Consider the following 24613-nt stretch of genomic DNA (forward strand, 5'->3'; position numbering starts at 1 on the left):
AGTTCATCATGTAACGTTTAGATGTGTCTACACAGGATCAGGTGATTACATTATGTGACTTAACATGACTAACACCTCTGAGAGAAAGATCCTCCTGGATCCTACTCATTTGCAATATGGACCAAGTCCATTAGCATTAGAGAGAGTTGCATGATTATTTCCCCAGAGTGGACACTATACACTGGTAGTGGTAGGGGAGAGGAGAAGGCATATGACAGACCTGGGTAAAATGGAACAAAATTGTAGCCAGGAGGAATCAGCTTGACGGATTGTCATAAAGTCAGAATATTGTCCTTGCTATATTGCGGCTCACTTAATGCAGTTTCACTGTATCTCGGGTTTTAAAAAATACATATCTAATTCTGTATCACAAAGTTTTCATGGGAAGTATTTCATGGAATTTTATGGTATATAAGTATTTATATAATATTTATTATTTTAATTATTTTGCCCAAACAATTTAAAACAATATAAAATATCTAAAATGTTAATTCAAGCATATTAAAATAATATTAAATTGAAATAGAGTATGTAGTTCATGAGTGGGTGAATACTGTACTGTACACATGGAAATACAGTATGCCACTATTGCTTATGCATGCATTAGCCAATAGTGTGCTCTGTACATGTGAGATTGTACAGAGCACACTATTGGCTAATGGAATGGAAGGTGACCAACCACAGCACTGTGTTCTGTAATCCTGGGCATTGATTGGCTCAGTAATTGCAGCATAGGCCCCACATTGTACCCATACATTCCACTTCACACAGACATCTGATCACTGCATGTAGTGTTGCTATGCTGTGTTGTGTTTTTGTGAAATTTTCAGAAAAGTTTGAATTTATTTCAAGCATTACTATGCCACCCAAATATTCTGAGCCTTCTAAGGCTTCTGGCAGTGAACCCAAAGTTACCATCAGAGAAAAGGTGGAACTTCTTGACATGTTAAAGGAAGACAAAAGCAATGTGGCTATAGCCACTATTATGGGCTCAACGAATCTACTGTTCGCTACAGAATGAAAGATGCAAAGAGTATTAGGTCTACAGCAATGATGACTTTTAACAATTTCACAAAGAGGGTGGTCACTTCCTGCAATAAGGCCATTGTGACGATCAAGTCTGCAGTGGCCCTATGGCGAAATGACTGCTGGAAGAAGGTCGTCTCACTGGATACCAACACAATCCATATGAAGGCCAAGAAACGTTACGATAGTTTTGTGGAAAGCACAGACATTCATGATGGTGACAAGGATGAAAATGAGGATGGTGACACAGAAGCAGGACCTTTGAGTGCGTCTCCCACCAGACCAACCCCATTCAGTGCCAGCAAGGGCTGGTTTGACAAAATTTAAAGATGCTTTGGACTCAATAGAGAAGCTGCCTGTGCAGATAAAGCCAGAGCTAAGGTGTAGGTGAACATCCTGTTCAAATCCATCATTGAGGAAGGGGGCTATAAGCTGAACATGTTTTTAACATGGATGAGATAAAGTCAGCAAGTGAAGAAGAGGATGAGGAACATGATGAACTATGGGGTCAAGAAGAGGAGCAGCTTGTCCTAACACTCCATTGTCTTGCAACCAAGGTCAGAATGATCAAAGAACTTGAGCAAGTAGCTAAAGAATGGGACCCCAGGTGTTTTGCTCATTGCACTTACTAAATAAAGTCGAGAGTGCTATGCCAGTTTATAAAAACCTTCTCACTCAGAAGAAAAAGCAGCCCCAGCACTCCCCATAACTATGTTCATCACTTGAATGAAGAGATCTGTTACAACTATATGTTTAGCAGAAACAGAAGGTACAGCCCAGGGTGAATACTATTACCTCCTGCTGATACCTTCAGAAGCACTTAATGCTCTTCTTGGCTGTGCAGTACATTCATCTCATCGTCATTACCTTCATCAGCATCAGTATTGCACAGCTACATAATTCATGATCTTCAGCATTCAAATTGTAGTATACTTCACTAGTGAAGACCCATATAGAATTTTTTATATTGTTAAAGTTACATAGGTTTAAGAGTGTAGAAAGTGTTTAAGAACACATGAAGTGTTTATAAGAGTGTGGGAAATGTTAATAAGAGAATGGGAAAGGTTTATAGGAGAATGGAAAGGGTTTATAAAGCCTTAAATATATATCTAAATAATAAAATAAATACAACACTACTACTTTGCGGATTTTCACTTATGGCAGTGGTCTCTGGAATACAACTCCCACGGTAGGCGAGGGACCACTTTTAATGCCTTCCTGTATGGTTCAAAGTCACTAGGACACTCTTACATGTCTGGTGCAATTGAGGAGTAGAATGTGATAGGCCAGTTCTCCATGGATCCTGGTGTCATGGTATGAGGAACTGGCCAGGTGGGCACTCCAACATCTGCAGGAGGGACACAGGCGGACACAGGCAGGAATTTCACACTGCTTTGGGTCTGGGCCCCGGGCACAATGGACTCTCCAGTGAAAGAGGGAGGTTCAGATTGCTTTATGTGGAACTGCAGTGAAGCAGGCATCTGGTACCACTCCTGTCCTCCACAGAAGCCTATGCAGAGTGGAGGTGAGCTCAAAGGCCTCCTGAGAAAGCCTGGAAAAGTGAAGGCCTCCACTCCATCTGGGGAAAGTCAGTGCCTGGGGCACTTCCCAAGGCCTGCTTTTCCATTTTCTACCAAAACCAAGCAGATAATTCTTCATAAACATGTTTTTCACAACCCTTCTCATAAAAGTGAAGGTGCTGAAAGTACTTTCCCAGCACCCTGCTGTCTTGGATTCTTCTTGAACAGAACTGATCTTTGCATATATCAGGAGACTTTAACATCCAGCCTTGTCTTCCAAAGGCTCAGGCCCATCTCACTATGTAAAATACACTCCATCCAACTTCAAGAGTCATCACAGTTACAACTATTGCTCAGGACTCCGAGTCATAGTTTTTACTGAGACTGAAGGCAAACTTTTAGATTTTAACCCCTGATTTAAAAAAAATGTGTACTTGCCATATATAACACCATGGCAAACATTTCCATTTCAATAAGGAGGGAGAGTAAGTAAGGGGGAGTCAGATCAAAGCAAGACTAAAGCCTGGCATACATTATTGCCAGGTCAGAGTCAGCCAGGTTCAGGACTTGGAAGAACATTCCAGATAAGGCACAGTCCTGAGGCAATGTAAACTCAGCTGGTTGGAGAATCACAAAGGAAGATCAAGAGATAAGATCAAGAAATGGCACAAGGTGAGATTACAGGAGGGAGTTAACAATTTCTGAAATAATATTATTTAAAATGGAGAATATAGCTGAAGATTCTTACTTCTAAAAATCACAAAACTTGAAGCTGGACCCGAGTACAACTCAGATAAATTCTATGGAATAAATTCTAGAGAAACCCCATGAAAAGTTTTGACAACTTATTCCACAGTATGCTGATTAACTAACTGAGTAGAGAACCCCAAAAGATACTCACTGATGAATTAACAATGCTTTGAAAGTTTAATCCTAGCTACTCTGGAGGCTGAGATCTGAGGATCCCAGTTTGATGCCAGCCTGACAGAAAAGTTCGTGAGACTCTTATCTCCAATTAACCACAAAAGGCCAAAACTGGAGCTACAGCTCAAGTACTAGAGATCTAGCCTTGAGCAAAAAAGGTGAGGATGGCATGTAGACCCTGAGTTCAAGCCCCAGGGCCAGCACACAGAAAACAACAAAGAAGAGTAACCTGCTTTGCTGTTTGTCATATTTTGTATTTCTTATATTTTGGCCTCTCCACAATTTGGCTTTTATTTTTTTATTTTTTTTTAAATTTTTTTTGCCAGTCAGGGGGCCTGAGCTCTGGGCCTGGGCGCTGTCCCTGAGCTCTTCACCTTAAGGCTAGCGCTCTACCACTTGAGCCACAGCGCCACTTCTGGCTTTTTCTGCTTATGTGGTGCTGTGGAATCGAACCCAGGGCCTCATGCATGTGAGGCAAGCACTCTACCACTGAGCCACCTTCCCAGCCCCATAATTTGGTTTTTAAAAGAAAGGTATGGCAGAAGGCATGGCTCAGAAGCAGTTTCTTTCTAGCAAGGAGAAGACCCTAAGTTCGAATCCTAGTACTGTCAAATGAAGAAAAAGCGAACTATTCAAGAAACAGAAGCTGGGCACTGATGGCTCATGCCTGTAATCCTTGCTATTCAGGAGGCTGAGATCTGAGGATCATGGTTCAAAGCCAGGCTGGGCAGGAAAAGCCTGTGAGACTCTTATCTCCAATAAACCACTCAGAAAACCGGAAGTGGCACTGTGGCTCAAGTGGTAGAGCACTTGCCTTGAGCTGAAGAGCTGAGGGACAGTGCCCAGGCCCAGAGTTCAAGCCCCACAACCAAAAAATAAATAAAAAAAGGAAGGAAGGAAGGAAGGAAAGAAGGGAGGGAAGGAGGAAGGGAGGAAGGAGGGAAGGAAGGAAGGAAGGAAAGAAAGAAAGAAAGAAAGAAAGAAAGAAAGAAAGAAAGAAAGAAAGAAAGAAAGAAAGAAAGAAAGAAAGAAAGAAATAGAAAGACAAGAAAGATACTGTGATGTGAGAATTAAGGTTCAAAGCCAGCTTGGGCAGAAAACAAGCATGAGACTCCTATCATGGTAGGTAGAGTACCAACCTTAATCACAAAAGCTAAATAAAGGACAATGCCAGGCCCTACATTCATTCCTTGGTACTGGCATTTAAAGAAAAAAAAAAAAAGGAATAAACAGGTTTGGTGGCTATGGTACCAAATCCTTGAAAAATGGATTCAGGGAGAAGAAACATTTGCAGACAACCTGGGCAAAAATCACAGAGAGGGAGGCTTTTTCATGTTCATTCCCTGTGGCTCTTCTCTATTTCTGTCTCTGTCTCTGTCTCTGCCTTTCCCTCACACTCTCTTTTTCTTCTCAGCTTTTATTTATTTACTTATTTTTGTACTCTGTCCTTTGAAGTCTTTGGCTGAATCTTCAGTATATCTTTTTATGTCTCCCTCTGTATCTCTGTAGGTCTGTCTGTCTATCTGTCTGTCTGTCTGTCTGTCTGTCTGTCTGTCTGTCTGTCTCTCTCTCTCTCTCTCTCTCTCTCTCTCTCTCTCTCTCTCTCTCTCTCTCTCACACACACACACACACACACACACACAAAAGGCTACTGAGGCTACAGTAGTGTTTTGTGGTAAAGAACACATGATGTCTTGAATATAATCCCCAATCCTTGGAAAAAAGAAAAGGAAATGACAAAGGACTTGACCACATTATATATAGATAGATAGATAGATAGATAGATAGATAGATAGATAGATACATACATACATACATACATACATACATATATATATACATATATACATATACATATATACATATACATATATTCCCCAACAATACCCAAATGGTCAGGAAGTACATACATTGTTCAGCATCATTTAATCAGGTAATGTGATTAAAGCTACAGTACCTGTTAGGGTACCCATTCTTCTTTTGTTGTTGTTCCACTCCTGGGACTTGAAATCAGGACCTTCTATTCTCCCTTGGGTTTCTTGCTCAAGACTGACACTCTACCACCTGAACCACAGCTCTGCTTCCAGCTTTTTCTGGTTAATTAGAGATAAGAATCTCAGGGACTTTCTTGCCTTGGCTGGCTTCAGAGCATGATCCTCAGATCTAGCCTCCTAACTATGTGAAGAAAATAGGATAACAAGTTCTGGTGAGGATCTGGGGTCCCATAAAATAGTATAACTGGTATGTCAGATATTCTGGAGGTTCCTTATACATATTTTTTAAATTGCTATTACAGGATTCACCAGTTCTACTTCTGGATGTACATCAAAAAGAATTCAAAGCAGGGAGTAAAAAGAATATTTGTGTTAGGAGCTGGTGGCTCACGCCTGTAATCATAGCTACTCAGGAGGCTGAGATCTGAGGATTGCGGTTCAAAGCCAGCCCAAGCAGGAAAGTCCACGAGACTCTTATTTCCAATAAACCACTCTGAAAACTGGAAGTGGTGCTGTGGCTCAAGAGGTAGAGCGCTTGCCTTGAGCTGAAGAGCTCAGGGACAGCGCCCAGGCCCAGAGTTCAAGCCCCACAACTGACCCCCCCCCCAAAAAAAAAAGTACTACTGTGTTAATACAAGTATTATTCACAAGAGTCAAAAGGTAAAATCAAGCCAGATCTAGCAGCTCATGCCTATAATCCTAGCTAGTTAGAAGACTAATGATTTTAGGATTAGGGCTCAAAACCAGTGAGGGCAGATATAAGGGCAGAAACCTGTATCTCCAATTAACTACCAAAAAGCCAGAAGTACAATGTCCAAGGGAAAAAGCTAAGTCAGAGCATGAGGATCTGAGTGTAAGCCTCAGTACACACACACACACACACAGACACACACACACAGACACACAGACACACAGACACACACACACACACACACACACACACACACACTACCCAAAGAAGCAACACAAAGTAGTATACATCAAGGGTTAAATGAATAAGCACAAGGTCGTATATATACAAATAAAATATTATTCATCCTGAAAAAATTTCTAACCAGTTTTAATCCCAGCTACTGTTGGAATATAGGATGGAGAATTTTGAGTTTGAGGCCAGCCCAAGCCAGCCCCAGCAAAGTTAGCTACAAAGATAGCAAGACCCTATGTCCAAAACAAAAACGTAAGGACTAGGGTCTAGTTCAAATGGTAGGCAGAAAAGGACAAAGTTCTGTGGTCAATTTATAGTCCTGCCATTAAAAAAAAAAGGAAGCCAGGTACCATTGGCTCATGCCTGTAATCCTAACTACTTGGGAGGCTGAGATCTGAAGATTTCCATTTGAAGCCAGCTCTCATCTAAAAGGCAAGATTGTGGGCTGGGAAGGTGGCTCAGTGGTAGAGGGCTTGCCTTGCATGCCTGAGGCCCTGGGTTTGATTACTCAGTACCACATAAGCAAAAAGAAAAAAGCCAGAAGTGGCGCTGTGGCTCAAGTGGTAGAGCGCTAGCCTTGAGCTGAAGAGCTGAGAGACAACACCCAGGCCCAGAGTTCAGGCCCCACAACCGGACCCCCCCAAAAAAAGGCAAGATTGTTGTTGGCATCAGTGTCACACTCTATCTACTGAAGAGTTTGGGATCTGAGGATTTTGCTGGAAACCAGCCTAGACAGAAAAATCTAAGAATCTCTATGTAACCATAAGAAGCCAGAAGTAGACCTGTGGCTCAAGTGGTAGAGTACTAGCTTTCAACTAAGAAGCACAGGAACAGAACCCAGGCCCTGACTTAAGCCCCAGAACTGGCACAAAATACAACACCGAAAAAAAGGGCAAAACTGACATCCAAGGTAAGATGGCACTTTAGAATCATCTTCACTGTGGTCTTGTGTATGTGAACAGTCACTGAGGATAGAAAGGGAAAAATCATCAAGAATCAAGAAAGAGGTAACAGGATAGCAATTAAGCACTGAGAAACAGAAAGGTAATGCAGAAGAAAATTGACTGTGGTATTTGGTCTGAAGGTGACTCCAACATGGCAATTTTGCTTTAGAGAATTTTTTTTTTGGGGGGGGGGGCGGTGGTGGGTCCTGAACTCTGGGCCTGGGCACTGTCCCTCAGCTCTTCAGCTCAAGGCTAGATCTCTACCACTTGAGCCACAGAGCCACTTCTGGCTTTTTTTCTTTTTTGCTTATGTGGTGCTGAGGAATCGAACCCAGTGCCTCAGGCATGCAAGGCAAGAGCTCTACCACTGAGCCACCTGCCCAGACCCTAGAGAAAATCTTATATCCCTGTTCCACTCTTCCTATCTCCAAGTGCTATGCAGGAGTCTTAGGGAAGGGGTATGACTATGTTTGAGATTCAGGTACTCTAGGGACCTTAACACTTGAACTGGGTGCCAGGCCTATAAGCTTAGCCACTCAGTAGCCTGAGATCTGAGGATCACATTTGAAGCCAGTAGGAGCAGGAAAGTTTATCAGACTCTTATCTCAAGTTAACCAGTAAAAAGCCAGAGTGGTTTGCCAAGCATTAGTTGATCACAACTGTAACCCAAGTTATTCAGGAGGCTGACATTTGGGCATCATGGTTTGAAGCCAGTCTGGGCAGGAAAGCCTGAAACTCAAAGCCAATAAACTGCTGAAACCAGAAGTGGAGCAGTGTGGCTCAAGTGGTAGAGAGCGCTAGCCTTGAGGAAAGAGAGGAAGAAAGAAGAAAGAAAAAGAAAGAAAGAGAGAGAGAGAGAGAGAGAGAGAGAGAGAGAGAGAGAGAGAGAGAGAGAGGGAAGGAGGGAGGGAGGGAGGGAGGGAGGGAGGGAGGGAGGGAAAGTTTAAGGACAATGCCCAGGCCCTGAGTTCAAGCTCCAAGAGGGAACAAAGGAAATAAATTCAAAACTAGCCAGGTGCTAGTGGCTCACAACTATAGTCCTAGCTACTGAGACAGATCTGAAGACCAAAGGTTGAAGCTATCCTGTTCAGGAAAGTCCATGAGGCTCATCTCTAATTCACCAGCAAGAAGCTGGAAATGGAGAAGTTGAGTGAAAGGTCTTTAATCATGTCCCACTATCAACATGTGCAAACAAAGTAATTGAAAACTACTGAAAAGTTGAGGGTACAGACTTTTTTCCAGGTGTAGGCCTTGGGAAAATAATTGTTTTAGGCAATAGAGGTGTGGCTCAAGTGGTAGAGCACCAGCTTTGAGAAATAAAAGCCAAGCAAGAGTGTGAGTCCCTTAGTTCAACCCTTAATGTCAGAACAATCACAAAATTGTTTTGTCTATCCCCCTGGAATAATGTGTTGGCATTTGGCATTATGGCTTTCTTTCTATATCCCTATATATCAAAATGCTAGGTTGTTTACAGACATACACATCAAAATACTTGGTTGTTTATAGTTTTTTTTTTATTTTAAGGGAGTATTATAAACTATGTGTAAATTTCAGATATGATCTTTAGCAGGCAGTGCCAGTGGCTCCCCAAAATGTAAGGGAAAACACCCACACCTCAAGTTCATGCTCCAGCCCTGACACATACAAACTACATACAAGCACACAAGAATATATGTCATAAATAGATATAGATATAGATATAGACATGTATATATAGACATAGATATGAAAGCAATTTTCTCTTGAGAATAAGACTTTCTACATATTATGCCTATTCTTTGCTAGGAATTTTTTTTTTTTTGTCATGGGGCTTGAACTCTGGGCCTGGGCCTGGGCGCTGTCCCTACCCTGTTCAGCTCAAGGTGAGCGCTCTACTGCTTGAGCCATAAAGCCACTTCCAGTTTTCTAGTGGTTTATTGGAGATAAGTCTCACCGACTTTTCTGCCCGGGCTGGCTTTGAACCTTGATCCTCAGATGTCAGCCTCCTGAGTAGCTAGGATTACAGGCGTGAGACGCTGGCACCAGTGGAAATATATATATATATATATATATATATATATATATATATATATATATTTTTTTTTTTTTTACCAGTCCTGGGCTTGATCTCTGGGCCTAGGTACTGTCCTTGAGCTTCTTTTGCTCAAGGCTAGCACTTGACCACTTGAGCCACAGAACCATTTCTGGTTTTCTGGTGGTTAAATGGAGATGACAGTGTCATGGACTTTCCTTGCCTGGGCTGGCTTTGAACTGCTGTCCTCAGATTACAGGCGTGAGCCACCTTAGAAAAAAACATTTGTGGGCTGGGAAGGTGGCTCAGTGGTAGAGCGCTTGCCTTGCATGCCTAAGGCCCTGGGTTTGATTCCTCAGCACCACATAAGCAAAAAGAAAAAAGCCGGACGTGGCACTGTGGCTCAAGTGGTAGAGCGCTAGCCTTGAGCTGAAGAGCTGAGGGACAGCACCCAGGCCCAGAGTTCAGGCCCCACAGCCGGACCCCCCCCCCCAAAAAAAGAAAAAAACATTTGTGAGACATTTCTCACTATGTTGTCCAGGGTTGTCTCCAACAGGTAATCCTTCTGCCTTCGCTTCCTATATGCTAGAATTACAGGCATGCACCTCCACACCTATCCCCACTCGAGAAAATTATGAACACTAATAAACCACAAATTTGCAATATTATTCCTAAAATTTCTTCCTTTGTCCTGAAATGGTCTTCCATTACTTGAGCTAGTCAAGAGTAATGCTCTATCACTTAAGCCATGCCTCTACTTCCAGGTTTTGGTAGTTAATTGGGGGCAAGTGTCTCTAGGATTTGTTTCCCCCAGGTAGGTTCAAATCACTGTCCTCAGATGTCAGTTTTCTGAGTAGCTAGGGTATCAGGCCTGAGCTACCAATGTCTGGATAGTTCTGACTTACTGATAGACTAAACAGACAACTAATAACAATCCTCAAATCTCAGCCTCCTGAGTAGCTGCGATTACAGGCATGAGCCACAGCTGCCTGGAAGAGTACTCCTTTCCCCCCCTAACTCATAATCTATGTGTTACAACTTCCAGACCCTTTTACCCCTCTTTTACTTTTTTTTTTTTTGGTCCAGTCGTGGGCCTGAACTCTGGGCCTGGGCGCTGTTCCTCAGCTCTTCAGCTCAAGGCTAGAGCTCTACCACTTGAGCCACAGTGCCACTTCCGGCTTTTTTCTTTTTTCTTTTGTGGTGCTGAGGAATCGAACCCAGGGCCTCAAGCATGCAAGGCAAGCGCTCTACCACTGAGCCACTTTCCCAGCCCCCCCTCTTTTACTTTTGTCAGATTTAAATTCAAGGTAGAGTTTGCTAGGCAGGCACTGTACCACATTAGCCACATCTCCAGCTCTGGATCTTTTAAAGTTCCCAGTCTTTAATGATTTTCATCTGATAGTTTTAGGTGTTGATCATTTCCTAAACTGATCACACTAGTAGTTGCAAAACATTCTTGCAAAAACATCTTTTTTCTTCTCTTTCTTTTTTGTGCCAGTATTAGAACTTGAACTAAGGGTCTGGCTGCTGTCCTTTTCTTCTCAAGATTGCTGCTTTGCTACTTGAGCCACGGCTCCACTTTGGTTTTGGGTGGATAAGCAGACATAAGCAGCTCACACACTTTCCTGACTTAACTGGCTTCTAATTGCAATAGTCTCAGATCCCAGGCTCCTGACTAGTTAGGATTGCAGGAATAAGCCACTGGCACCTGGCAGAATCCAGGTTTTTCTTTTCTTTTCTTTTTTTAACTGAATATGAAGAGGTCTGCCTTAACATGTGGTCAGTCATAAGGGTAAGGAAACTTTTTTCTGCCAAGAGCCATTTGATATTTATTATGTCATTCTGCAGCCACAAAAATAATCAGTACAGGAAGAGTGATATGGGCAGGCAACAAGAAGCATTACATGTCTGTGGGGCCATGTATAAATAATTTTGTAGGCCTTCTGCACCTCTCTGGACTCTCTGGACTGGGAGTGGCCCTTCCTGCTGGGCACAGGAAAACCCAGCGTTTTCTGTAAAGCTATAAAACATTGAAATCATGCCCTCACCAAATGAACCCACTGCATCGCTTCATACTCATTTCAAGCAACATTAATAATAATACTCATCATCATCATCGCCATCATTGTCACCATCATCATTTTGAGGAATGCAAATGATGGGAAAACAACAGGACCCCATTATACGCCAACAGCTAAGAACATATTTCTAAATCTCAATTTCCCTTTTTTTTTTTTTTTTGGCCAGTCCTGGGGCTTGAACTCTGGGTATAGGCACTGTCCCTGAGCTTCTTTTGTTCAAGGTTTGCACTCCACCACTTGAGCCACAGTGCCACTTCCAGCTTTTTCTGTGATTAATTAGAGTTGAGTCTCAAGGACTTTCCTGCCCAGCCTGTCTCCAAACCATGATCCTCATATCTCCGCCTCCTGAGTAGCTAGAATTATAGGCATGAGCCACTAGTATCTGGATTATTTCCTCTTTAATGGCAGCCATCACTATAGTTTCTAGAAGTTGGTGAGGCAGTCAGCCTAATGAAAGCTCTCTGGGGTCAACGTTTTGAGAGGCAGGATTCCTTAGGCACCTTCTAGGTGGTTCTTGCACTCTCTACCTTGGGTTCCTGCTTTCCGGGGTTCAGGCCAAGTCACTGCATTGGGCTCCTCACCTACCCCCAAATCCCTAAAATTCTAGAGCAGAAGGAACAGGTGGATGTAGGTGTAAACTCTAGTCAATCAGGAGTCTCCAGAAGCTGAGACAGGATTACCCTATGCCTAGAGGTAGCCCCTGAGTGTTAGGTGCAAGATTTAGCCTAGGGCAGGGGCGGGGCAAATGTGGGCTGGCTCTCAAAGGTGCAGTGGGAATGGGTAGGGCCCCAGGAGAATAGACTGTTGGTTGGGCCTTGGGCGGGACCAGGCGAGGGCGGGACTTGGAGTGTGAGATGGAGACCCAGGTGAGGCCCTGGAAGACTCAGGCGCTGGGCTTTGCACACATCTTTTAGGCTTAGCGTCTTCTTTGCTCAGCTAAATTTTTGAGGCATTCGAAATGGAATCGACGTGGGAAAGTAGACCTTACCAAAACAGTCAAGAATTCGAGGAATACTTCAACAACGGATCGCTAGCCTTCCAGGTGCAGAAGTTGCCTGCTGGATGGCGTCTTTGGTGAGTGCTTGGGCTGCCTCCTCCTGGGGCGGGGGGCGGGGGTCTCAGTCATGGGGGCTCAGATCACTCACTGCCTTTGCCCCCCAGGTCCACAGGGATCTCGGATCCCGCACATCTAGAAAGTGTGCCAGGTCAAGCTTGAGCTGAAGACTCTGGAATCTTCTGGCCTCACCGAGGTGGTGATTCAGGGCTTCTGTGTGCACAGGGATCATACCAAGTGGATGCTAGAGAGCATGCTTGAGAGGCATCGGCTGCGGCAGAAGTGAGGTGAGACCCTGAGGCGCGGGGTGGTGTTTACCTCGGCTGGCCTGGGGTGGGATTCCTCTTCCACACTAGCATTTGTGTCTACACAAGGTGTTGGCCCAGTGGCCTCCTCTCTCATAGCTGAGCATGCTCATTTCCTAGGCAACACTAGGCCCACACAGTAAAAGAAGTAAATAATTAGCCTCCCCTGGCTTACCTTGAGATGACACTCCTTTGGAGGCAGCTACAACCATATAAGAGCCACTTAGATTGAACTTTAGGTCTGGACAGCTGCAAGACCCCTTATCTACTACTTGGGCAGCAGCCATAAATCTTAGCCTGCCATGATGAAGCCTCTGGTCCATTCCAGAGTCTCTGCCTCCTCCTCCCTCATCAACCTTATATAGGTCACCACAGACAATAGCCAACACTGCTCTCCTATGAGAAGGGGTCTTGCTGGTCCCTTTGCTGGGGAATGTCTCTTTGTTCTTTGTACCTGGATGTCGTGTGGTTTTCTGGCAAAGTCTAATTTACTCTAACACAAGGTCATCCACCATCACCACCAAGGAGCCTTAGGTGACCACAGGGCCTTTAGTGTCCGGCCAGCTTCTAGAGAGTCCCTTAGAGTCTAGGGCCTAATCTCAGGCCAGGGTAATGTGAATTCTCAGCTCCTCCCTACTCCCCCAGGCTTCTTGGGGACTATTGGAAGTGGGCCTGTAATCCTGAAGTTCCAGACCCAGAACCCTTGGTTCAGAAATCCACAAAGGACCCTAAAGAGGTTGGGGGAGGGATCACCTGAGTTCTCTTACCCAATCCTCTATACTTAATCTGCTGTTTGGTGTTTATGATGCAGGAGTCTCCCAGCTTGAGGCTGCCATGAATTCCCTGGAATTAGATGGCTGAATGCAAACTGAATGGGATTGAGTCCTGCTTCCAGTCTTGATCTGAATATCTTTGTTCCAAGGTATCAAGAATAAAACTTTAACTATATAAATATTTCCTTAGCTTTGTGGTAGATTGTAGATGGTGTGTGGGATTGGACCTAGAGCAATGCTGATGATCTGAGGAGTTGTGGACTTAAGCCTTCATTGAAACCCTCTAAACTGGAAAGACGTTTTCAGGTCTCTAGGCTAGGGTCAAAGGGCTTAGTTGTTGAATCCTGAACCCAAATTCCCAGTGTGGAGGAAGGTGTGATACTGACATAGAATTCATTGGAACCGACCCTAAAATCATCCTGATACAAGAAAGCTAATCACCATTCCCAGTGTAGTAGCTTTATAATCTTGTGAATTTCTCTCTCTCTCTCAATCTCTCTCTCTCTCTCCTTTTTTTTTACATTATTGTAGCTTGAACTACCCAAGAGATCTGAGCCCCAGTGCTTCCAGCCTTGTTTTACTTGGTGTTGTCAGTCATGGGGCTTGAACTCAGGGCCTGGGTGCTGTCCCTAAGCTTTTTTGCTCAAGGCTAGTGCTCTACTACTTTGAGCCACAGCTCAGCTTCCAGACTGGGGCTGGTTAAATTGGAGATAAGACTCTCACAGCTGCCTTTCCCACTAGGGCTGGCTTCAAAACTCTAATCCTCAGATCTCTTAGTCCTGAGTAGGTGGGATTACAGAGCCTGGCTTGTTTAAAAATTGTTAATAGGAAGACAGCCTACAGATCTTTATCTGAATTCAATGTTTTTTTGTTTGTTTTTTTTTAATTTTATTTTATTTGTGAACATATTGTACAGAGGGGTTACAATTACATGGGCAGGATAATGCATACATTTCTTACCAAGCATTGCAGCCTCCTCCTTTGTTTACCCTTCACATCCCTTCCCAGCCTCCCCGCTTCCCTCCAATCCTCCCCCCCTTCACCCCCCCCACCCCGCACCTACGTTGCAAAGCTCGTTTTCGACATGACAACTTGTACTTCTCATTGTTGCAACAGGTCCACCTGTATCCTTAAATGACTTGTTTTTCCCCATCTCCTCCACAAGTTATACTGACATCAAATATAGTGAAAGCAAGGGTTATACTGTGGGGGAGGGACATACAAAGCAACAAAGAAATAATCTTGTAAATGCGTTAGAAACACATGTATGAAAGAAAAAAACGTTAAAATACATATCTAAGGGTTCATTTTCCTAACATCACATTATCTGACCTTTTCCGCTTGACTCATACATATACTAGATATTGCAAATAAGGGAAACCACGGGACCTATGTTTCTCTGGGCCTGGCTTACTTCACTTAATATAATTTTTTCCAAGTTTTTCCATTTCCTAACAAATGGGGCAATGTCATTCTTTCTGATGGAGGCATAGACAATAAAAGACCCCGAATAGCAAAAACGCTCCTCAATGGAAAGAACACTGCTGGAGGAATATCAATACCAAATTTCAAACTCTACTATAAAGCCATAGTAATAAAAACAGCTTGGTATTGGCATAAGAACCGACGTCAGGACCAATGGAATAGAATTGAAAACCCAGAAATGAACCTACAGACCTATAGCCATCTAATCTTTGATAAGGGAGCTAAAAAATAGAATGGAAGAAAGACAGCCTCTTCAGTAAATGGTGCTAGCCAAATTGGTTAACTACTTGTAGAAAATTAAGCTAGATCCTTATATATCACCCTGCACCAGAATCAACTCCAAATGGATCAAAGACCTTGAACTCTAAGCAGACACTCTGAAAACATTACAGGATGGAATAGGAGAAACCCTAGGTCTCCTTGGCTCAGGCTGAAATTTTCTGAATAGAGACCCGGAAACACAACAAATCAAAGAAAGGTTGGACAAATGGGATTGCATGAAGTTCCAGAGCTTCTGCATGGCAAAGGACATGGCTAGCAAGATTAATAGAAAGCCCACGGATTGGGAGAAGATCTTCACTAGCCATACAACGGACAAGGGTCTCATATCTAAAATATACTTGGAACTCAAAAAATTAAATCCCCCAACAACAAATCCTCAAAGAAACAACTGCCCAATAAATAAGTGGGCTAAAGACTTAAAGAGAAACTTCTCTGAAGAAAGAAGGATGGCCAATAAACACATGAAGAAATGCTCAACATCCCTAGCCATAAAAGAAATGCAAATCAAAACAACATTGAGATACCACCTCACCCCAGTTAGAATGGCAAAAATCAAGAACTCTAACAATAACAGATGCTGGAGGGGATGTGGACAGATGGGAACCTTACTTCATTGTTGGGAATGTAAACTTGTTCAACCACTTTGGAAAGCAGTATGGAGGTTCCTCAAAAGACTTCACATAGAGCTCCCCTATGACCCAGCAATCCCACTTTTGGGCATTTACCGAAATGTTTACAAACAAGACCACACTAAAGCTACCAGCACAACTATGTTTATTGCAGCATTATTTACCATAGCTAAGATATGAAACCAACCCATATGCCCCTCAGTAGATGAATGGATCAAGAAAATGTGGTATATATACACAATGAATTCAATGTTTTACATGGAGTATGGGAAGAAAATTCAGCCTCACACAAATAGTTTCTTTGAAGAGGTTATTTACTTTCCCGAGGAAAAAGACCATAAATTGCTGTAGTAAGTACCATGATGAGCCAGGTACTAGTGGCTCACGTTTATGATCTAATCCTAGCTACTGTGGAATCTGGCATCTGAGAATTCCTGTGGAGATGATTCCAGTGCTGGTGGAGATAGAAGGCTTATGCACTTGGGGCAATGCCTAGGGGTGGGCGGGGCATGCCTGGGATGAGGGAGGGCCAGCTGACTTGGTGGGAGGGGTGAGGTGGGGCTTGCCAGAAATAAGGTCATGCCTGGGGACACCAGGGCTGTGCCTGAGGCAGGAGGACAGGGGTGGGCCAGGCCTGCCTGGTCAGTTTAGCTTAAAGGCCTCTTGCTTTTTCCCTTCCCCTCCCTGAATTAGAGAAGTGTATATACACGATGCAGGGCACCGACATCAAATATAGTGACAACAGGGGTTCTACTGTGGGGGAGGAACATACAAAGAAACAACAACAAAAAATCACATGGTACATTATAAATACGATAGAAACAATAGCAAGAAAGAAAAGACATTTGTGTCCCTATCTTCGGGTTCATTTCGGTTAGCACCAGGTTATATGATCATATGTACATAGCTTTTGACCTTTTCTGCTTGTCTCATACACATATTAGTTATTGCAAATACGGGAAACCATTGGACCTATGTTGGTTTGGACCTGGCTTACTTCACTTAGTATAATTTTTTTCAAATCTTTTCCATTTCCTAACAAATGGGGCAATGTCATGCTTTCATTAAATAGCGATAGAGGTTGACCCATTGTAACAATGAAATGTACAAAACATTATGTTGAAAACTTTACAACTTTGGTGGGGGGTGTAGTTGTGGAGGTGGGAGGGAAGGGATGGTAGGGGAAAATGAAGGAGGAGGCAACAATGCTCAATAGGAAATGTACTCATGACCTTGCTCATGTAACTGTAACCCCTCTGTACAGCATTTTTACAATAAAAAACGTACCAAAAAAAGGCTGCTTGCCCCTCTGAATCTTTTCCCTTCTGGCCAGGGCAGACCCTGCCCAGGGTGCCCCATCTATGCAGGGGGCCCTGGCTCCCCTCAAAAATGGGGCAAATTTGGGGCTAGGAAGGTGGCTCAGTGGTCTAGAGCACTTGCCTTGCATGCTTGAGGTCCTGGGTTCGTCCCTAGCACCACATAAGCAAAAAGAAAAAAAAGCCGAAGTGGTGCTGTGGCTCAAGTGGTAGAGCGCTAGCCTTGAGCTGAAGAGCTGAGAGACAGCACCCAGGCCCAGAGTTCAAGCCCCACAACCCAACCCCCCCCCCAAAAAAAGTGGGGCAAATTTAAGTAGCCCCAGGTTGTGTGTGTGGAGTTGTGGATCTTACTATTGTTTGGTGAGCAAGTCAGCCACTTCTGTATTCCTGAGGTGCTGCCAGATACACTTTCCTGGTCACCACTACCTACTGTGACACCTCTCACCTCTCCTGGTGGAGGGCTTTAATCCAGTGTCCCCTGAACAGGCCTGAAATCCTAAACTGCATCAGTCCAGTCCAGGCCTGGAGGACCCCAATCCTCAGTGTTGTGAACCCTGTGTCTCCTACCTTATCCATCCTCTACCTTGCTGCCCGCAGTACTTCAGAGTCCATCCTCCCCCTTTCCACTCCTCCCCCCCCCAACCTGCCCCCAAGTACTTCATTTAAGGCTGAGAACAGTCCGGACCTATCGTCCAATTGGTGTCCTTCTGGAAAGGAACAGGAAGGACTACTGGCTGGAGATGAAGACCAAGACTCAAATTGTGTTTGTGCCATGAAATGTAGGGATGAGGGGAAAGGAGAGAGGCAAATGTTCTTCCTGTTGTCATGGTTTAAGATAAAGTAATTTCCAGCTTTAATCGAAGGTTCAGTGTTTTGTTTTGTTTTGTTTTTGGGTCCGGTCATGGGGCCTGAACTCTGGGCCTGGGCGCTGTCCCTCAGCTCTTCAGCTCAAGGCTAGCATTCTACCACTTGAGCCACAGCGCCACTTCTGGCTCTTTTTCTTTTTGCTTATGTGGTGCTGGGGAATCAAACCCAGGGCCTCATGCATGCAAGGCAAACGCTCTACCACTGAACCACTTTCCCAGCCCATGGTTCAGTGTTTTTTAATATCTAGTTTTTGCTGGTTTTGTGTCCAACAATATTCTTTCTACATTGATGACAAAGAAAAAAACTACTTTCAATAATTGTTTTGACTGGGCTTACACCGATAATCCTAACTACTCAGGAAGCTGAGATCTGAGGATTGCAATGCTTATCTGGCAAAAAGCCAAAAGTGTCAGGGGAGAGTATGGGGGGGTGTACATCAAGAGTGAATGCCAGCCCCAGAAAAAATGTCTTATCTCCAATCTCTGATTGGTTTTTCTGAGTGAAAAACCAAGTAGAGCATCAGGCCCTAAGTTTGAGTCCCAGTACTGGCAATGACAAGTTTTGGATGAATCTGAATGTTTCCTTCAGCAATTGCCAAGGCCCCTGGTACAGATCCTTCTTCATGTCTACTAATCCAGAGTAAATTGACTGGATGCCCAGTCAAGTTAGATGAGGGCAAAAAAATTGCTCCCTGGTTTGTGTACCATAGACCTCCCAGCTAGCTTTAGTAGGAGCAGTTTGATTAAAGACAGATTGTTAGAAACCAGATTAGCCTGAGAAAAATTTAGATGGAAATGCACATGGAATATAACTACTGGCTCTTTTAGAAAGCAGAGCTGGTACTCCTGGATGGAAAAACCTGGACTATATGTGTGTGTGTGTGTCTCTATGTATGTGTGTCTGTTTCTGTGCATGTATGCATGTTATGTGTATTGGGGCTTAAAGTCAGGTGTTCAAAGTTCTCTAGCTCAAGGCTAGTGCTCTACAAGTTGAGCTACAGCTCCACTTCTGGCGTTTTGATCGTTAATCAGATTGGAGATAAGACACTTTTCCTGGGGCTGGCTTCAAAGTTTCTCTAGCTCAAGGCTAGTGCTCTACAAGTTGAGCTACAGCTCCACTTCTGGCGTTTTGATCGTTAATCACATTGGAGATAAGACACTTTTCCTGGGGCTGGCTTCAAACCATGATTCTCAGATCTCAACCTGCCTGCCTCCGTGTTTTGTTTGGTTTTGTTTTTTGGTCGGTCATGGGGCTTGAACTCTGGGCTCGGGAACTATCCCTCAGCTCTTCAGCTCAAGGCTAGTGCCACTTCCAGTTTTCTGAGTGGTTTATTGGAAATAAGAGTCTCATGGACTTTCCTGCCCTGGCTGGCTTTGAACCATGATCCTCAGATCTCAGCTTCCTGAGTAGCTAAGATTAGGATTATAGGCCTGAGCCACCAATGCCTGACTTCCTTTTTTGTCAGTTGTGGAGCTTGAACTCTAGGTCTGGGCATTGTCCCTCAGCTATTCAACTCAAGGATAGTGCTCTATCACTTGAACAGAGCACCACTTCCTGTTTTCTGGTAGTTAATTGGAGATGAGAGTCTCATAGACTTTCCTTGCCAGGCTGGCTTTGAACCACAATCCTCAGACCTAAGCCTCCATCCAGAGGCGGCCTCGGCCTGCAAATAAACCTCTCCCTTGCCCAAATAGCATATGCTGCTCTTTCCTTGGCTGACAATTTAATTTGCCTAACCGAAAGTTCTGCGATGAGTCCTCCAGAAGGGAGGTGAGGGGCTGCTCATCTCCAGGCAGGCTCAGACACCCTCTGCAAAGGACACTAGGGAGGCAGGCAGTGGTGGACGTCCTCTGTCTGGCAACTTGTATAACTCCCAGTATAATGGACAGAGTCTCAGCATTGGCCATGGGTGGGACATACAAATGCTGCTTAGCTCTGTTCTGAGGCCAGTCCACAGTGGCCCATCCCTCATGTCCATGATCTCCCTGCACCCCCCCCCCCCCCATCTCCTGTTTAACTGCAGGCACACATGGGAAAAACAATGTCAGTTGTCATCTGCACAGGACATTTGCTGTAACTGTGGTGGTACATTGATTCCTTCTTGTTGGAAATCTGTCCCTGGGAGCAATCCTACCTTTCCATGCACCTCCAGCCCCTGGGAGCAAAGACAATTTGATTAGGAATCGGGAAGGACATGAAGTAGAGCACAGTTACAATGAAGTAGCTCAGCTCAGGTCCCACCTCCTTGCTTTCCAGGTGTCTGTGCTGTCCTCCTTCTCATGACTCTCACTTGCTTCCCCAGCAGCAGGCAGCACCAGAGTCCTTGAATCCTCTTGGTGATGCAACTCTGAACCAGCTTCCAGCACCTTGTCTGATCCCACTTAGGGCTGTGTCAGGACACTGTCTGAGGGAGCAAGTCCTCTGATGCGGCTGGACTCAACTCCTGCCACAGCTGGAAGTGGCTCTATCTCGGGAGACACAGGCCTTGCCAGCCCAAGAGCTGTCTCTTCAGCTGCTGTCACAGCTGGAATTTGCTGTGTCATCTCCACTGTCAGCTTGAGATCCTCAGCAGCTGAACCATGGGTGGCTCTGCAACTACCACATTTGGAAGTTGGATGTTCTCATTTGATGTGTGTACACTGAGCTTGGTTCCATACTACTGGGAGATTGGGATCCATCTGGAAGTAGAACACTGTGTACCTGGCCTGTGTTGGCCTGCCCTAGGTGGGGGAGGACAACTCCTGGGTAGTTCCTAGAAAATAGCCAGAAGTTTGTACATTGTGGTCAGGGTTGAGGGCTGCTCCAGTGTCTCCACACACTGATCTTCTGCCCTGTATCTGGGCTGTTTCAGTACACTTTCCTCAAGGGGTCTGAGTCCTCAGATGCTGGGTGGACCTTGCTGTTCTCTGGACCCTCCTCCATGCTGATTGGGCAGGGAACAGCCAGTGTGTCAGGGGCTGGGGCTGAGCTGGGACAGGAGGGCCTCGTGGCAGTACACTGATGGATATGCAGAGTGGACGGTTTGGTGTCTCCCTTCTCGTCCTCCTCCAGGAAGGTGGAGGGGTGCAGAACACGCACACCAGCTCTGGCTTTGGGGATGTGCAAGGCCCAAGCTTATGCGGGAACGAGCAAGGCACCATGAGGGACTCAGTGTCTTCAAGGGGCTGCTGAATCCTACACTGGGCTTCTGCTGTGCTGGCAGCAGGTATGTGCCCAGGACTATTGAATCTCTAAGCCAGTGAAGCTTCTAGGTCCTCCTGTGGATTGTAACCAGGTAGTTTGTTACAAGTGAGATAAGTGTTCAGGGACTCTGTCGCCAGTGGTCAAAACTTCCAGACCTTTTATAAGCATGCATGCTAGAGAATGTATTCTCACTAGGCCCTGTGCTAGAGGTCCACCATAAGGCCATTATCTGCAGAACTCAGCCAAGATGAGGATTGGGCTGCTTATACCTGCTTCTCCAGCTCCTTCATGTTCTTTCTGGAAATAGGAAGCAACCTATGACTGGACTTACTGCGACTCACCCAGGCTGCTCATGTCTACCTTACAGCTGCCCATACCCTTGGTGTGGGAAGAGTTCGTGTGCACAAAATGGACACTTCATGTCCAGCTTATGACCAGCTGAGAAGCTGGTACTGAGCCCAACATTGCATATATTGAGGTTGACTTCTGAATCTAGTAAGATGTTCTGTAATTTAGGTCTCTAAGTGCCATGCCCATGTCTTGGTAGTATCTACTTCAGTATCCCATTGAACACTGAACCTCCTTCTCCACAGACAACCCAGCATTAGAATAAGATCCAGTAGGTCACCTCCCTCTGTGGACTCCATTGCTACATAGATTCCTTCCTCAGTTTCAAGAATTTTACATATTTGGATACCTCTGGGACTCTACGTGGGAACTGGAGATGGACAGAGAAGAAGTAAGTGGTGTCTCTCAGGGAATACATAATTCTTGGAGGGAGAAAAATATTAACTGAGACAAAACAAATGGAAGCATTCACGGAAGGCAGGAAGCTGGGGTGAGTACCGTGCTGAGATCAGAGCCCGGGAGGGAGAGGTGAATCCGCACAGCATGGCCAGGCCAGGCCTCTGTAGATTCCAGCTGGGCTTTGAGCAAGATGTAGCTGAGTCCTGCACTGTGGAAAAGAAAGAATTCAGGGGCACAGGAAGGTCCCTCTTCCAGTGTGGAGCTGCTTGTGGTGCTGAGGAGGAAACCCAGGGCCTCACACACGCTAGGCAGGCATTCTACCACTGACCACACCTCAGTCTACTCTATAAAGTGCTTTGTTGTCTGTCTTCCACCCTCCCACTATAGAAGGTGGTTGAAGTTGAAGACACTGAGTCCAAGGACCCAGGAATGAAGGCCATTGTGGTCCTTTCCTGACTCTCCACGGTACACTCAAAAAAATGAGCCTGAGGGGCTGGGAATGTGGCTTAGTGGTAGAGTGGCTAGCATGCAGGAAGCTCTAGGCGCAGTACCTCAGCACCACATGAAAAGAAAAAGCCAGAAGTGCTGTGGCTCAAGTGTCACACTAGTAGCCTTGAACAAAAGAAGCTCAGGGACAGCACCCAGGCCCTGAGTTCCAGCCCCAGCACTGGCCAAAACAAACAAACAATGGGCCTGAGAATGTCCCAGGAAGAGGCTACTTAGCTGAAAAGAACACTCATGCTAAGAACAGAAAATCCAGTTTACATCACCTTATGTTCATGAGTACTTGGTTGGGATGAGCTGCCTAGTCCAGAGGAAGGATTCTGATGAGGAGAAGAGATTGTGGGAGTGGTGAAGCTGGACAGGACCTGGGCTTGGCTTTGTTGAGGTTCTCGCTGCCTGTGGCTCCCCTAATCAGGGTCAGGTATATAACTGAGTGGACACTTTGGAGAAGAAAACCCTGTGAAAGCCTGTAGCTGAGTCTTGGCTGAGTCCTAGTAGGACCCACACTGGCTTTAAAACTAGATCCTGCCGGGCACCGGTGGCTCACACCTGTATTCCCAGCTACTCAGGAGGCTGAGATCTGAGGAATCAGAGTTCAAAGCCAGCCCAGGCAGGAAAGTCTGTGAGACTCTTAACTCCAATTAACCACCAGAAAACCAGAAGTGGCGCTGTGGTTCAAGTGATTCAGCACTAGCCTTGAGCTGAAGAGCTGAGGGACAGCGCCCAGGCCCAGAGTTCAAACCCCCCAGGCCAACCAAAAAACAAAAACAAAAAACAAAAACAAAAACAAAAACAAAAAGAAACAACCTAGATTCTAATTACACCAGTCTTTCAAGCAGTTAACATCAAGAGATATGAGACATTGAACCCTGGCTTGTGCTTGACTGTTTCTTTTTTAAATTTTTGTGTCTATCCTGGGACTTGAACTCAAGACTTGGGCAACATCCCTAAACTTACATGCTCAAGCTTAGAGCTCTACCACTTGAGCCACAGTTTCATTTCTGGTTTTTCTTTATTAAATGAGGATAGAAATCATGAGGACTTACTAGCCTGGGCTGTTTGGGAACCATGATCTTAGATCTCAGCCTCCTGAGGTGCTAGGAGTCACAGCCATGAACCGACAGTACTAGGCTTCTCTATCCGCTCTCATTTTTCTCTCCAAGATTTTTTTTTTTTTTTTTGGTCAGTCATGGGGCCTGAACTCTGGGCCTGGGCGCTGTCCCTCAGCTCTTCAGCATAAGGACAGCACTCTGCCACATGAACCATATCACCACTTCCAGCTTTTTCTGCTTATGTGGTGCTGAGGAATGGAACCCAGGGCCTCATGCATGTGAGGCAAGCACTCTACCACTGAGCCACCTTCCCAGCCCCACTCCAAGATTTTTTTGGGGGGTCCGGTCGTGGGGCCTGAACTCTGGGCCTGGGCGCTGTCCCTCAGCTCTTCAGCTCAAGGCTAGCGCTCTACCACTTGAGCCACAGCACCACTTCCGGCTTTTTTCTTTTTGCATATATTATGCTGAGGAATTGAACCCAGGGCCTCATGCATGCAAGGCAAGCGCGCTACCGTTGAGCCAACTTCCCAGCCCTTCTCTCCAAGATTGTTTAAGGTTTAGATCAAAAGACAAGCTGAGTGTAAAGTGATGAGAAAGTTTCCATGTCCCCTTTTCTGTTCACATATAGACTTTCAACTATCAGTGTTGCCAACCACCAGAGTGGCCCATTTGGACATTTCCTGTGATTCCTCTCTGTCTCCCTTGCTGAGACAGCAGCCAGACAGTTTCTAATGTGAACATGAATCTCATGGACTTCTTTTCCATCTGTCCTTTGGCTGCTGCTAGCTGAGCTCTGAGAGTGCCTGGAATTCTTGCTCAACCTCTATCTCTGCCTTCCACCATTTCCTGAATGACACAGAGTGGTTGCCATGGAATGAGGAAAGATCTATTTTGTCAAGCTGCCAAGTGGTTGCTTGACATAACCAACACTATTTTAGTGGCAGCCACAGTCTCCTCAATTCTTATGCAACCTGAAATGTCTGTGTTCTTT

The 24613-nt window shown here is 45.0% G+C and overlaps 2 protein-coding genes across 2 annotated transcripts in view; one reads left to right on the plus strand and one right to left on the minus strand.

Moving 5' to 3' along the window:
* LOC138820461 (regulating synaptic membrane exocytosis protein 1-like) overlaps positions 1-24613 on the minus strand; it is a 294074-nt gene that overhangs the window by 35174 nt on the left and 234287 nt on the right. The window lies entirely within an intron of this gene.
* Dppa5 (developmental pluripotency associated 5) lies at positions 1476-13645 on the plus strand. Its single transcript, XM_070012155.1, is given in 4 exon segments — positions 1476-1583; positions 1841-1907; positions 12587-12766; positions 13596-13645. Coding segments are annotated over 4 exon segments (405 nt in total).

Source organism: Dipodomys merriami, unplaced genomic scaffold, assembly GCF_024711535.1.
Source record: "Dipodomys merriami isolate MVZ:Mamm:240054 unplaced genomic scaffold, mDipMer1.0.p SCAF_89, whole genome shotgun sequence".
Taxonomy (NCBI): Eukaryota; Metazoa; Chordata; class Mammalia; order Rodentia; family Heteromyidae; genus Dipodomys; species Dipodomys merriami.